This window comes from Geospiza fortis, unplaced genomic scaffold (assembly GCF_000277835.1).
Source record: "Geospiza fortis unplaced genomic scaffold, GeoFor_1.0 scaffold171, whole genome shotgun sequence".
Classification (NCBI taxonomy): domain Eukaryota; kingdom Metazoa; phylum Chordata; class Aves; order Passeriformes; family Thraupidae; genus Geospiza; species Geospiza fortis.
The window spans coordinates 1,610,052-1,622,335 of NW_005054313.1; the positions used below are offsets into that span (position 1 = coordinate 1,610,052).

At 39.4% G+C, this 12,284-nt stretch overlaps 1 protein-coding gene across 1 annotated transcript in view; it reads left to right on the forward strand.

The window, feature by feature from the left end:
* ABHD17C (abhydrolase domain containing 17C) overlaps positions 1–12,284 on the forward strand; it is a 30,196-nt gene extending 17,912 nt beyond the window's left edge. Inside the window, 2 exon segments of the mRNA XM_031055884.1 lie at positions 5,196–5,375; positions 8,514–12,284. Coding sequence (XP_030911744.1) covers positions 5,196–5,375; positions 8,514–8,733 — 400 coding nt within the window. The 3' untranslated portion in view covers positions 8,734–12,284.

Below are 12,284 nucleotides of genomic sequence, written 5' to 3' on the forward strand. Positions count from 1 at the left end.
CCCTGGTTGTTCAGGGCAAACTTGCAGTGGCTTCACTAGTCAGCAGTGAGATCCCTGCTTTTGTCATGGATGCTTGAGCTCCCAGTGATACTCAATATCCTTGTCAGGACTTGGTTGAACTGTGAGCACAGTTCTCAGTGTTTGATAACAGATCACTGATTGTCACAGGACAGTAATCAAGAACCAGTTGCAGTGATTTTATGCTTTGGTATAATTAAGTTACTGCAGGCCAAATGATCATCCTCAGAAGTGCCTAGAAGTTGCTTCTACTTGATCCATTTATTATTGATATGAAAAGAGGAGCTGGTACATCACTGGATTAGTGCTGCAGTCACAGAGTCCAGCAAGCCTGTAGGAGTGTGATGTTTGCTAATAACATCCAGAATTGCCTGTAAGAGGGCATTTCCAAGAGTCAAAGGTTCATTCTGTTATCCCACTATCAGCTTATATTGGTTAGCACTGGGGTTTCTCCATGGCATAATCAAATGACTCTCTGGTGTGGTAGTAAAAGTAATAGTGATATAAATCTGTGGTGGAGTCCTTGATTAAATTTCTCTGTCAGCCATTTAAATTATTTTGAGAGTGAACACATTTGTGGAATTACTCGTCTGCTCCTGTGACAGTGTGTTGGGACATAGGCCAGAAAAATTGGTCTCTCTCTTTTGCAGCTTCATAAGCCAGAGTACAACCCAGTTTTGGCTCTTAGCTCCATGAAAATGTGAAATGAAATAGAGTGTGATGTACCATAACTTGAATTGCATAGCACTTGTAGGCCTGGAGAGGAAGAAGGTCGAGAAGGAGGAAATCTCATGATTTAAAGTGTCAGTGTCAGTAAAACAGTGAAGAATTTTAGACCTGTGTTTGTGTGAATTCAAGGAAACTGGAGAAACTGGCACAGGGACACTTTTTGTGTGCCAGTGTTTCCTGTGAATCCTGAAATCTGATTTTTCTCATTTGACAGTTGTTACGGTTAACTCAAAAAATCCTTAATCTAATGTCTTCCTCTCAGTTTCATGTTGGCATTTAGACTGAAAATCTGCTGTAATTTCTCTGTTATTTTGGCTGACGTGCTGGAGTGGTACTTGCTGAAGCACAATGCAAAATGCAGTGTTTTGGTCTGATATTGTAAATTTCTTGCAATAATCATTATTTACTAAGTTGATAGTGTTGACTTATTTTAATGTAGAAGTCACACAACATAAAATCATACCCAATATATGCAATCTGCTGTTTGACTTAACTCATTGAAGATTTTGGTTTTCCTTTTTAGCCCCATAGCCACTTATTTCTGGAAATTTATATGGATATCTTACGGAAATCTATAATGATGCTAGAAAATACCTATCTGTGGTTCTTAGCAAGTGATCTGAATTTCTCTGGATTATTAAATTTAGAGATAATGCATTTTGAAAAGGTGATAAATAGTATTTTGTGACAAATGGGTTTGTGCAAACAGAAAGAACCAGACTTGAATAGGTTATGGAGAGCTGAGTACGTGTATGTTCTAGTAAAGCTACTCTAGAAGTCACTGTTTCCTCCAAACTGGGGCATGATTTGTGTTATTCCTGATGTATGCTGGATTTTCTTTGTGTCTTGAAAATGATTTATTTAATTGGTGTTTGCTGGAGAAGGGAGTGCCCAGTTTCAGACTCAGTCCCCTTGTGAGAATGCAGGAGCTGGTTACCTCATTTTCCTGGCCTTGTAAATTTATGTATTTTGTGTGTTGTAAGGAAGAACTCGCCCATCAGCCCCTGCCTTAGTTTAGCAGCAGTTAAACACTAAAGTCTCACAGTGTTATGGAGTGGGGTTTGTGCCATCAAAGTACTCTGCATAGACAGTTTCTGAAAACTAATTTATTGCTGTTGCTGTATGTAGGCTGCTCTCTAGGTAAGGGGTGAAGGGACAGCAAATATCATAAAAATTCAAACTGAAAATACAAGATGAGGTTGACTTCATTGATTCAGTAAGCCTGGCAAAAGAACTAGCCTTGCTAATGAATATATATTTGGCACTTTTGAGGACTGGCAGGTTTGGCTGTGAACATTGCAGAGCTTCAGCTGTGACACTCTGGAGTCCCCGCAGCAGCATTCCACTGGCACTCTGCACTGAGCAAGGAGACAGTAAAAATAGCAATGGTAAACTTTCCAGCTCTGTGGCTCAAAGCTGGAACCCTGGGGGGAGCAGGGATTCAGTATCTTAGGCTCATAATTAAAGATGCTTTGAGATAATACATGGTTTGCACATAGTGCTGTCATCCAGAAAGTCTGAGGTACTTTGCATGGCAGTTGATGCCATCATCGCTGTTGTATGAGGAAAATGAGGAGGGACAGGGCCCGAGCCACAGCCATACAGCCAAGCAGGGGATCTGCTGGCATGACTGAGGTCTCTTATTACTCTGGAATAAGTAGAAGAGTCTGGGGTGTGGGTTCTTAATAACCAGCTTCTGTGCATGTAGTTCATGCTAGCATGGGGAGACCAGAATTACTGGTAAACCTCATTTGTATTTACTGAGGCAGAAACACAGCAGGAAAAAAAAACACCCAAACTACTGTTTTTATAGACTGTGGGGTGTTTTGGGGCCTTTGCTAGACCTGGACTGAAGCTCTAGGTACTGGGGAGCTTACTGCTTGTGAAGATTACTGGAATGTGTAAGCCACACCATGTACTTGTGGTTTATTGAGACTGGAATAGGCTGGAGAACTTTGAGCTTTGCCACCTGTGTTTGTGGGTAAGGGGAAGCAGAAATGCTGCATAATTTATACAGCAGTAGCTGCAGTTCTCAGTAATGGAGTTCCCTTCTGGAAAAAAAAAGCATGGCTACCCTTTTTTCTTCTCTTTTTCCCCCCTTTGTCAAAGCAGGGTTTTGCATATGCCCATGGTAACTGAGCTGTTTCCTGCTTTGGCTTTGCTGAAGGCTGGTTTCCACATTGCTGTATTGCCCTGCTTGTTTAGAACTCTCTGATGGGGCTCCACAGGAGAAGTGCCCAAGCATATCCAGAAATTTTCCTTGGCTCTCCTGCTCCCTGGGATGGAGCTCTGTTTCCACAGAGACCAAAGCTTGTGTGTTTCAAGGAAGTTATTTTTAGGGGCTGCTGTTTAGCTGGTGGAAAGACTTTTTTCCTTAATAGGAGAGCAGACTGTAACAGGATTCCTCCTTTCCAGAGTGTCTTTTGCTTTTTTCTACCATATTCTTTCTCTTTTTCTGTGTCACCCAGTTTCCCTTTTAATGCTGCCTTCTTACCCACTTCTCTTTCACTTTCTGTATCACTGCCCCTGTTGTGCAAGGATCTAACATAAGGAAGTTTGCAGAGAATGAGGGAGGGACCCAGCCTCTGCTTTAAGAGCTGTGTTTTAAAGATAAAGCCCCCAGGTGGGTTTGTACCTGGGCTTGCTGAGTCACCATGGGGCAGTGTTTGTGAGAACACAGAGGATTATGGAGCCAAGCCCTGGCCTTCAGCTCTGAGGACCTTGCACAGCTCAATTATTCATGGCCTTCGCTCATGAGTTGTCCTGTGTCCTTTGGCCTCAGGATAAATAAATATTACATGTAGCTGTTTCTGCTGATGTTTGCTGTAAGCTCCATGTCTCACTTGCTGAGCGATGACCTAATGGTAAAGGGCTTAAAAACATAAATCTGTTACAGTAACTCTTCTTTCTTGAAAAGGGGAACTGTCCCTAAATAAAACAGCCCCAGAGATTCTTTTAGTTGTCAGTCAGTAGGAACATAAAGCAGAAGACATTTGCTCTAATGATAGGCTAAGAGTGCACTAACTCTGTCCTAATACACTTTTACAATTATTCATTTTGTCCAGATTGTCACATTTCCTTTCTGTGGAGTTGGATACTGAATAGTTGTTGTGAGGAAAGTCTACTTTAAGTTCAGACATATCTCTAGGCTTTTTAAATGATGCTGTAGACTCTATCTGACTTTACCTGGCATACTGTGAAACAGCTTTTTCTCTGGAGTACCTATTGCCACAGCAGCAAGTTTCTCCCCTTACAATATGAGATGTTTTAAGAAACAAAATAACATCAAAAGGAGTGAGTCTAAAGGTGATCAGTATTGGAGTTCTGCCATACTGAGGCAATTGGATGTGTTGAATTCTCTTATCACTCTATGCTGTCCTGTTATCCTGTGATTCTCATTCAAACATCTGTTTCCACATTCTGCTTGTGCTTTAAACCTTTTAGCAAGGAAACGTCTCATTTATCATGATACTGCTGTTCAGGGTGGCATTGCAAAACCTACCAGCATTAATATCATTCCATGCCCACTGAAATGCCATGTAGGTGATCATGTTCCAGTCCTGTTTTCTTGTATATCCCTGATGCTGTTGCATTTCTGCCTGTGTTTAATATGATGCAACAGCTGGCAGATGGGCTGGATGCATGTGGTGCCTTTGGGGTGCATGCCTCCAGCCCTCCCCACCCAGCAGCTGGAACGAAGTCTGTGATGCCAAGATTTTGTTCCAAGGTGCTGTTAACCAAGTCAGCCAGGCCCTGCTGTGTGCTGGACCATGTCTAACACTAAGAGAGAAAAAAATTTGCTAAAAAAGCTGCACAACATCTCTTTAAAAACATCAGCCTGTGGCTGTGGTGACAGACTGCCAGCATCAGCTGCTGCTTGGTTACCAAGATGATAAAATCTAACTGCTGAGAGATATTTTTATACAGTTGCTTATTCATATAACAGTAGATGCCAAAAGCACCCTTATGCTCAGCAGTATAAAAATATTAAGAAAATTTCAGTTTCACAGAGGCTACAATCCAGTCTAGTTATACTTCATCATGAAACAAGGCAATCCTGACAGCCTGTAATTGGACGATTAGTACTGGATTATTCTTAATTTTAATTATTAATTGATCTTTCTTCTACTGTCATTTTAATTTTCTCTTCTGGCTCATACCAAATCATTTAGCTGCTTGAAAGTTGAGTATCCTCCAGGCCTGCTATACACCTTGCAAGCTTTGTAAGGAAATTGAAACCTTGCAGGGGTACATGGGGTATAGCAGGGTTTGCTTTTCATTGTCACAGCAGTGACCACAGCACTGTAGATGGTGTAGACTGTCAAAAAGACATGTTTTACACAAATTATTTTCTACTAGAAGTGTGTTCTTTTCTGTATTCAATGGATGTGAAATATGTTGTGTTTTGGCTTTTTTTGTTTTAAAGGGATCTTTTCTTTTCTCTGCAGGTATGGTGTCAGTCCTGAGAACATTATCCTGTATGGCCAGAGCATTGGTACTGTCCCCACAGTAGACCTGGCATCTCGGTACGAGTGTGCAGCTGTGATCCTCCATTCTCCCCTGATGTCTGGCTTAAGGGTGGCTTTTCCTGACACCAGGAAAACCTACTGCTTTGATGCTTTCCCAAGGTATGTATCACTGCTGCAAGGGGGGTTCTCTACTCACCATGGTGTTTGAAAGGGACTGATGGTGTAAGTAGATACTGAGACTTGTGTTTGGTCCTCCCTGGTGGGGATCTTGTAGGATCCTGATTTTGTGACCAAAACAAAGTCCCTGTCCCATCTTTTAGAAGATATTAAGCTTGTTTTAAGAAGCTCTAGGAAATTATATACAACTGGTTTTGAGATAAAACATTTGCTTTTATAGTCTAGTTTTCACAGGAAAAACAATTGCAACAGACCTGGAGTATTCATCTATTTGGGAACAGTAGAGGTCATGGGAGCAGCAGATATTCTAGGAATCTTTTGGAACTTCTCATCTGATCCACTTTAAATTATGGAAGAATATGAGAGGGGAAGCCAGTGTCTCTATAACAGGGCAGGGGGAAGCACAAGTAAAAAGCTTAGTGGTCCATGGAAGGGAGTAGATAAAACAGACACTCACTGAAGTCTTGGTCAAAATTTGGCTTTACTTCAGAAAGTCATGCTTGTGATAAGTATAGTTAGGAATATTCATAGCATTTCTTATTTTTGTTTTATTAAGGTTACAACAGATTAAAATTAGCAGCTGTGGGAGGCTGTAGGTAAAAATCCATAAGCCAGAACAGCTAGAAGGAATGGTGATGAAGTAATAGTGGCTTTCACAGTCCTCATGTTTAGAATCCTTTCAAACATATTATTAGTTAATTAATTAACTTGTTGGAGGTGCAGACTGAATTTGAAGCACTTACACTCCAGCTCATTCATCATCTTCAAACCTGAAATCCAATATTTACAAATGTTTCTGCGAGAGAGGAAAAAACAAAGCCTTAAACATCGCTCTGATTACAGAAGTAACAATGATTAGCTGTTACAAGCCAAATCAAATAACAGCTTTAAAAAGAAAAGTGGGAAGGGGAACAGTGACAGCAGATGTGCTGTAGCACTTCAGTATTTTGTTCTTGCCCTACTGAGCTGTTCATTGCTGTCAGTCTGACTTCCCTGGTACTGGGAGCAGAGTGAAAATAAACAGCAGTGCTCTTTATGAATGTGTGCAGCTCAACTGTCTGTCTTCTCAGTGGGAAACAAAATAGTTCTGTGTGCACCTACAGTGAGTTGCTATTATGTGCATTTTAAGTTGGGACACTGTGAGAATTTGGTCTCTGTAGATTTTTCTAGCTGCAGAGCTGTGTGGCTGAGAATACTAAGTAAGGCTAATGTGCAGTTTAAATACTGCTTTATGAGTCGCTGACTTAGCAATGGGATGCCTTCCAGTTTTCTGAAAAATATAAATATTATCTGGCTTAATGGTCTGTGAATATATGTGAAAAAAATTTGTTTCATTATATGAATACTGAAGTGAAAGGGATTTCCTACAATAAATGAGAACTTAGTGTCTAGCCACAAAAATTATGCATAAATATCTCTGTAGCTGTTTTAGCTGGTAGATCTTTTATATCAGACCTTTCATGGGCTTAAAACTTCAGTTTATGCAGCATATTGATCATAAAGTATTTACATTTGGCTATGATACTAATTTTGGGATGAAAATTATGGGGAAGAACAAAATCTGCATTATTCTGATGCCTCTTTTATGTTGGGATTTTTTTTTAATTCAGCATACTTGCACACAGCTCAAGTTCTACACAGGAAAAGTGAAATAAGGCTGCATTTTAATTTTAAATAGTACCTTAAATGGTGTGAAACCTGGGGGTTTTTTTGACAGTTATAGAGACAGAGACAGAAATGTGTTTACACTCAGCTGTTCACTGGAGTACCAGTGGCAGTTCTCTAGAATGCTAAATGTTGAGGTTTGTAAGTGTGAGGCTTAGTGCTTCAGTTTACATCTTTTTAGTTAACTATAAATTTTCATAAAACTTTTTTGAACCTGTTTTTAAGTCAGGGCATGCTGGCATCTGTATTTTTAAAATAATTTTAAGCAGTCTTGATCATTTTGTAAAATCAATGGTCATGGCAAAATTGCATGCCTTTTTGTTCTTCAGTAGGAGGAAAATCCAAACACCTTTTATTTGCTACCATAAAAAAATAGATTTGTCCTCCCATAAAATTGAGTAGTAGACGCACTCATTTCTCCACATTCCTCCATTTGTTGATGGAAGTGGAGCAGGTAGGAAGCTGAGAGTTCATTAGCACATGGTGTCTCTACACAGATTTGGAATCATTGGTAATTACCAGCATGAAATGGCTGGCTGGAAATAAAAGCTGGGGCCTGTGTGAGGAGAGTCAGAGAAAGCTGCTCTTCACTGCTTGCAAGTTCATGTGCTACCAGGATGCTTCCTAATTGGGGTTTTCTGGCCTGACCTCTTCAGTAGGAAGGTGCCTTTGTCATTCTTCCCTCAGAACCCATTCTCCTGTGACAGGTAGTCTCGAGCTATATTGGTCTGCTAAAGGTAGCTGGACCAAAGGAAAAAATGTTACTCTAAAGCCACTTTGCAGTCACAGCTGGCAAAGAGGCTGGTTACATAAAGGAAAATCCTGTATGATTTCTGTGGTTTGCAGTTAAATATCCCTGTGTAACGCTCTTCTCCCACAGTTTTCTATTTCATTGTTTGAACTTAAACAATCAAAAGAACAGATTGTTTTCCTTTAGCTGAATCTGCCTAATTTGGGGGTTCGAAGACAGGTTTAAGCTCCATGAGCCAAAGCTTTTTTTGTTGTTGTTGTTAATGAAATCATATGACTGGAATGTATTTAATTCGTTCCTAAGCTGTTAAATTGGAAGGTGATAATGTGTCATGTGAGAAGAGTCCATGCTTGCAGAATGTCCCATGGAATCTTACTTGCCTCAGTGCTTTGTGTGATAGATACAATAACTCTTTTGGTGGGTGATTTTTGGGTGCCAAACTTTATTTGCATGCTGCCCACTCAAACTTGTTGCTGTTAGCACTGGTGGGATGGTGGTGATGGCATTGCAAGCTCCTTTTTCACACGTATGTTTTGGGAATGAGCCTTGTCCCATTTCACTTGTGCACAGTTCCAGTGGTCTGCAGCCATTTAAAAACATGCCATGGTAACTGGGGTTGTGTGTCAGCAGTTAAGCTTGCTTTCTCTAATGATGTGAAACTGAAAGCCCCAAACTGAGCTGTGTCTTTCTTTTCCTTCCCCCAGCATTGACAAGATCTCTAAAGTGACCTCTCCTGTGCTGGTCATCCACGGTACCGAGGACGAGGTGATCGATTTCTCCCATGGCCTGGCCATGTACGAGCGATGTCCACGAGCAGTAGAGCCTCTCTGGGTGGAAGGGGCTGGGCATAATGACATAGAGCTTTATGCACAGTACTTAGAGAGACTAAAACAGTTCATATCTCATGAACTTCCCAACTCCTGAAGAAGCCTACCTGATTTTACCTCAGTTACTGTGAACGGAAGAAATTACCTGGTTTTGCACATGCTTTAACTGGATAGCTGTAATAGCTTTATACTATGAAGAAATACCCTGTCTTGAGGGTGTTCTAATCAAACATCTGATGAAATTTGTCTTTTCTATCTGGAAATGATTCTACTAATGCACACAAATATGGTCAACTACTGTAATTCCAACAATTTTTAGCTTCATTGCCCTGAAGGAAGTGGGAATCCTAGCTGCTTATGGGGACACTTTTTACCTAGTGCTGTATTAATCGAAGATCAGTTTTCTCTGTCTCACTTCAGATCATTTATAATTCTGTCCTACAAAGACTTTTTCCCCATTGTGTTCCCGGAGTGGAGAACACAACTGTTATGAGCTACAGCTTGTTCTGAACAATCATGGGTTCAATCTAAGAGAGTACTTTCTCTGTGAAGTTTCTAGCTGTGGTATTGTAACTGGAAAGTTATTGTGATGAAGTTCCCCCTCCTCCCTTCTAGTGTTCTTTTATTAACTTACTGATCTTCCCAAGTAAATTATTTAAATATACTTTTACCTGAAAATAAACAAACTACTATATGGGGCTAAACTCTGTAACGACCTCTCCATTAGTTGTATAAACATAACTGGAATATTCTTAAAGGATCTAGGGACAAAACTGCTTTTGTTTAAAAATAAATGTGTAAATTTACTACTAGAAAACTCATTTTAATATTCAGATTGTCTGAATAATAGCCATAACAGACATTTCCTTCTGTAAAGCATTCCTGTAGACTTTTTAAAAGTACTGTACATATTTGAATTTACATTGTGCATAGATTCTTAATTGGTAGTTTTAATTTAAGTCTAGTTACAATAAACTGCAAAATTCTGGTTTGTATATGATTGAATACATTTTGTTAAAATATGTTTTTATCCCTATATTATTTTGCTATTAAAGTTTTATAAAGTTTCCAGGACAAGAAAAAAAAATAGAATTTACACATTTATGTTTTGATGAATTATGTAACTAAATTTTCATTGAGCTGATCTTTTTAGTTTAGGAGTAATTTGATTCTTTGACACTGGAATCGCACAGATTATGCATCAGAAATGCAAAACACTTAAAAATTGTTACACTGCTAGGATAGGTCTAATTTTTCCAAATTTAAAGGCCTTAAATGTACTGTAAGCCTCAGATTGTTGTATAAATTGATTGCAATTGATTGCAGTTTGTGTCCTGTTGCTAGAGAGCAACACAGTGATTGTAATGGAATAAAGGATGCATGGATTAGAGCTTGCTCAAGTTTGGAATCTTATTTGGTGCATAATTTTCATACATGAGGAAAGTGTAAAAACATTACTTGATAGAGTAAGCTGGGTATGTAAATCCAATGTGCAAGAGGTTATGTTTAAATGGTGTTCAGCTGGTTCTAAGAAATGAAAAATCTTGATTCATTGCTTGGAAGAAATATTTGAACATAGTTGTTATGGATTCCTACAACAGGCCTGCAGTTAATTTTCAGTGCTGCAAGTGTGCATTGTCTTTGATTATTGCCTTGGCCCTATTACTGCAAAAGAGGAAAAACTTGTATTTTCACTTGCAGTGAAATGAGGACATGCATCCTGGGCCACGTCACCTGGATCCGTAGCTGGATTTGGACATCAGTGGTGTCTAGTTGTGACTTTTAACTGTCCCAAGCAGCGGGGACCCCAGCAGTTCTCATGGTGACTTTGCCAGCCAAAATTGTCAGGTTTTGCCTAATTGCCACCTCAAGCTCAGCACTTCCCTCCTGTATTTTAAATAAATGTTCAGATACTTGTCTGATTTTGTATATATTTATTGTACCTTCATAAATCCACAGTGGTTTTCTTCCATTCCTACATGTGTTGTTCCTGGGACTGTAGCCCTGTGGAAACCAAGCTGCTGTGTGTGGTACAGGTATTCAAGGTAATGTTGAAAGGGTCAGCCTGTCCCTGTAGTGACCTGGGGATTTTTACCTAATTAGCTCTGTTTTTTGGTACCCACATTGAACTTTGTGTTGCTCTGAAACCTCAGCCTGCAATGTTTCTTCTCTTTTGACTGTCTGTAGCTACCCTTTAACAAACTGATATTTCTAACCTATTCCCTATAAATTGTTTTCTTGATTACTACTTTTCCAACTTTTGAAGTAATTTTGTGACTTGTCTTTGCATTTGCTTTGTTTTTTGCCAGTATTCCTCTGTTAATGAGAACCCTGAATATGAATTCAGTATGGGTTTTTGTGTCCCATGCTCTCTGCAGTTGCAGGCACAGCTCACGATGTCCTTGCTGAACATGGATTTCCACTTGTACTATCTTTTATTTGCCTGAATTCCTTCTTAACTAATTCTCAGAGGGGCCTCAGTCTTCTGGCTTCTGCATTGTCTGGTTTGGTTTGTGAAGTTCATCTGCATTAAACTAACACAGATGTTTTGCTCTTAATTAAAATGTTAATGACCTATCATTGATCCAGTGGTATGGATCTTCTTCCCTCTCTTTTAATTCAGTAATTTGTTTACCTGTTTCTTCCCTTAAATAATTTTCCTTGTAGCCCTATTCTCATCCAATAGTTCTTAAATTAATTCTGATTTTTTTCTGATATATGCTTTGCAAAAGATAAATGCTAATAGTGAGCTGCTTTGTATTATAAACTTGTATCAAAGTTTCAAGCATTTTGAAACACTGCTGGTCAACCTTGGGACTATTAGTAGAAAAAGCGTGGCCAAGTAATGAAGATGCAGTTTCATCTGTGACTGAATTTCAGGTCCTCATTATTTTAAAGAAAAAGATGTTTTAAAATTTTTAAAAACTATTTTAATTTTTAAATTATAGGAAAGGGGATGATGCAAGGTTATGAAAAACAAATTTTGGGCTTAAAAAAATAGTCTGCTCCAGCAAACTGCTAACATGCTGTAATTTAAATGTATAATGTGGGCCTTTACAAGAACTTGTTATGCATATTTTAGAGCTATCAAGGTGTCACTGTAAAAATGGCTCTGTGTGCCTGGATAAATTATGCAACGGGTCTCCCAAAGGTGTGAGTGATCACTAACATTTTGTTGTTGATGGGGATGCTCTGTCCATTTTTCCTGTGTGACTGACCATTTTTGTCATGTAGTACAGCCACAGGTGATGTACAACTTGTTTGCAGAAAGGTAAGATGTGCTACATCTGTTTACTCTCAGTAGTTGTCTCGTGTTTGTACTTTGGAAAAGCCAGAGGAGAATATTTGTTACAGCTTCAAAGGTGTGGTTTTCCAAGGACTCTGATATGTATCCTTCTAAAATTTATGTAACTGTTACAAATTTAACTTGTGCTCACCTGGAGGCCTGTTACTTGTGTTGCCTCTGCTGCGGTTTTGTTCCTCGTTCTTCCATGTCACTCCTGTAACTTGTGCCAGCTCTGCTCGGGGTGCTGACCCTGGAACTCCAAATACCCAAACTGTATTTATGCTTAGCATTGTACTCATCTATGAACTCTGTATCGCATTTGCTTTTTCTAAATGGTGCTAAACATAGAAGTAGAGACCCAA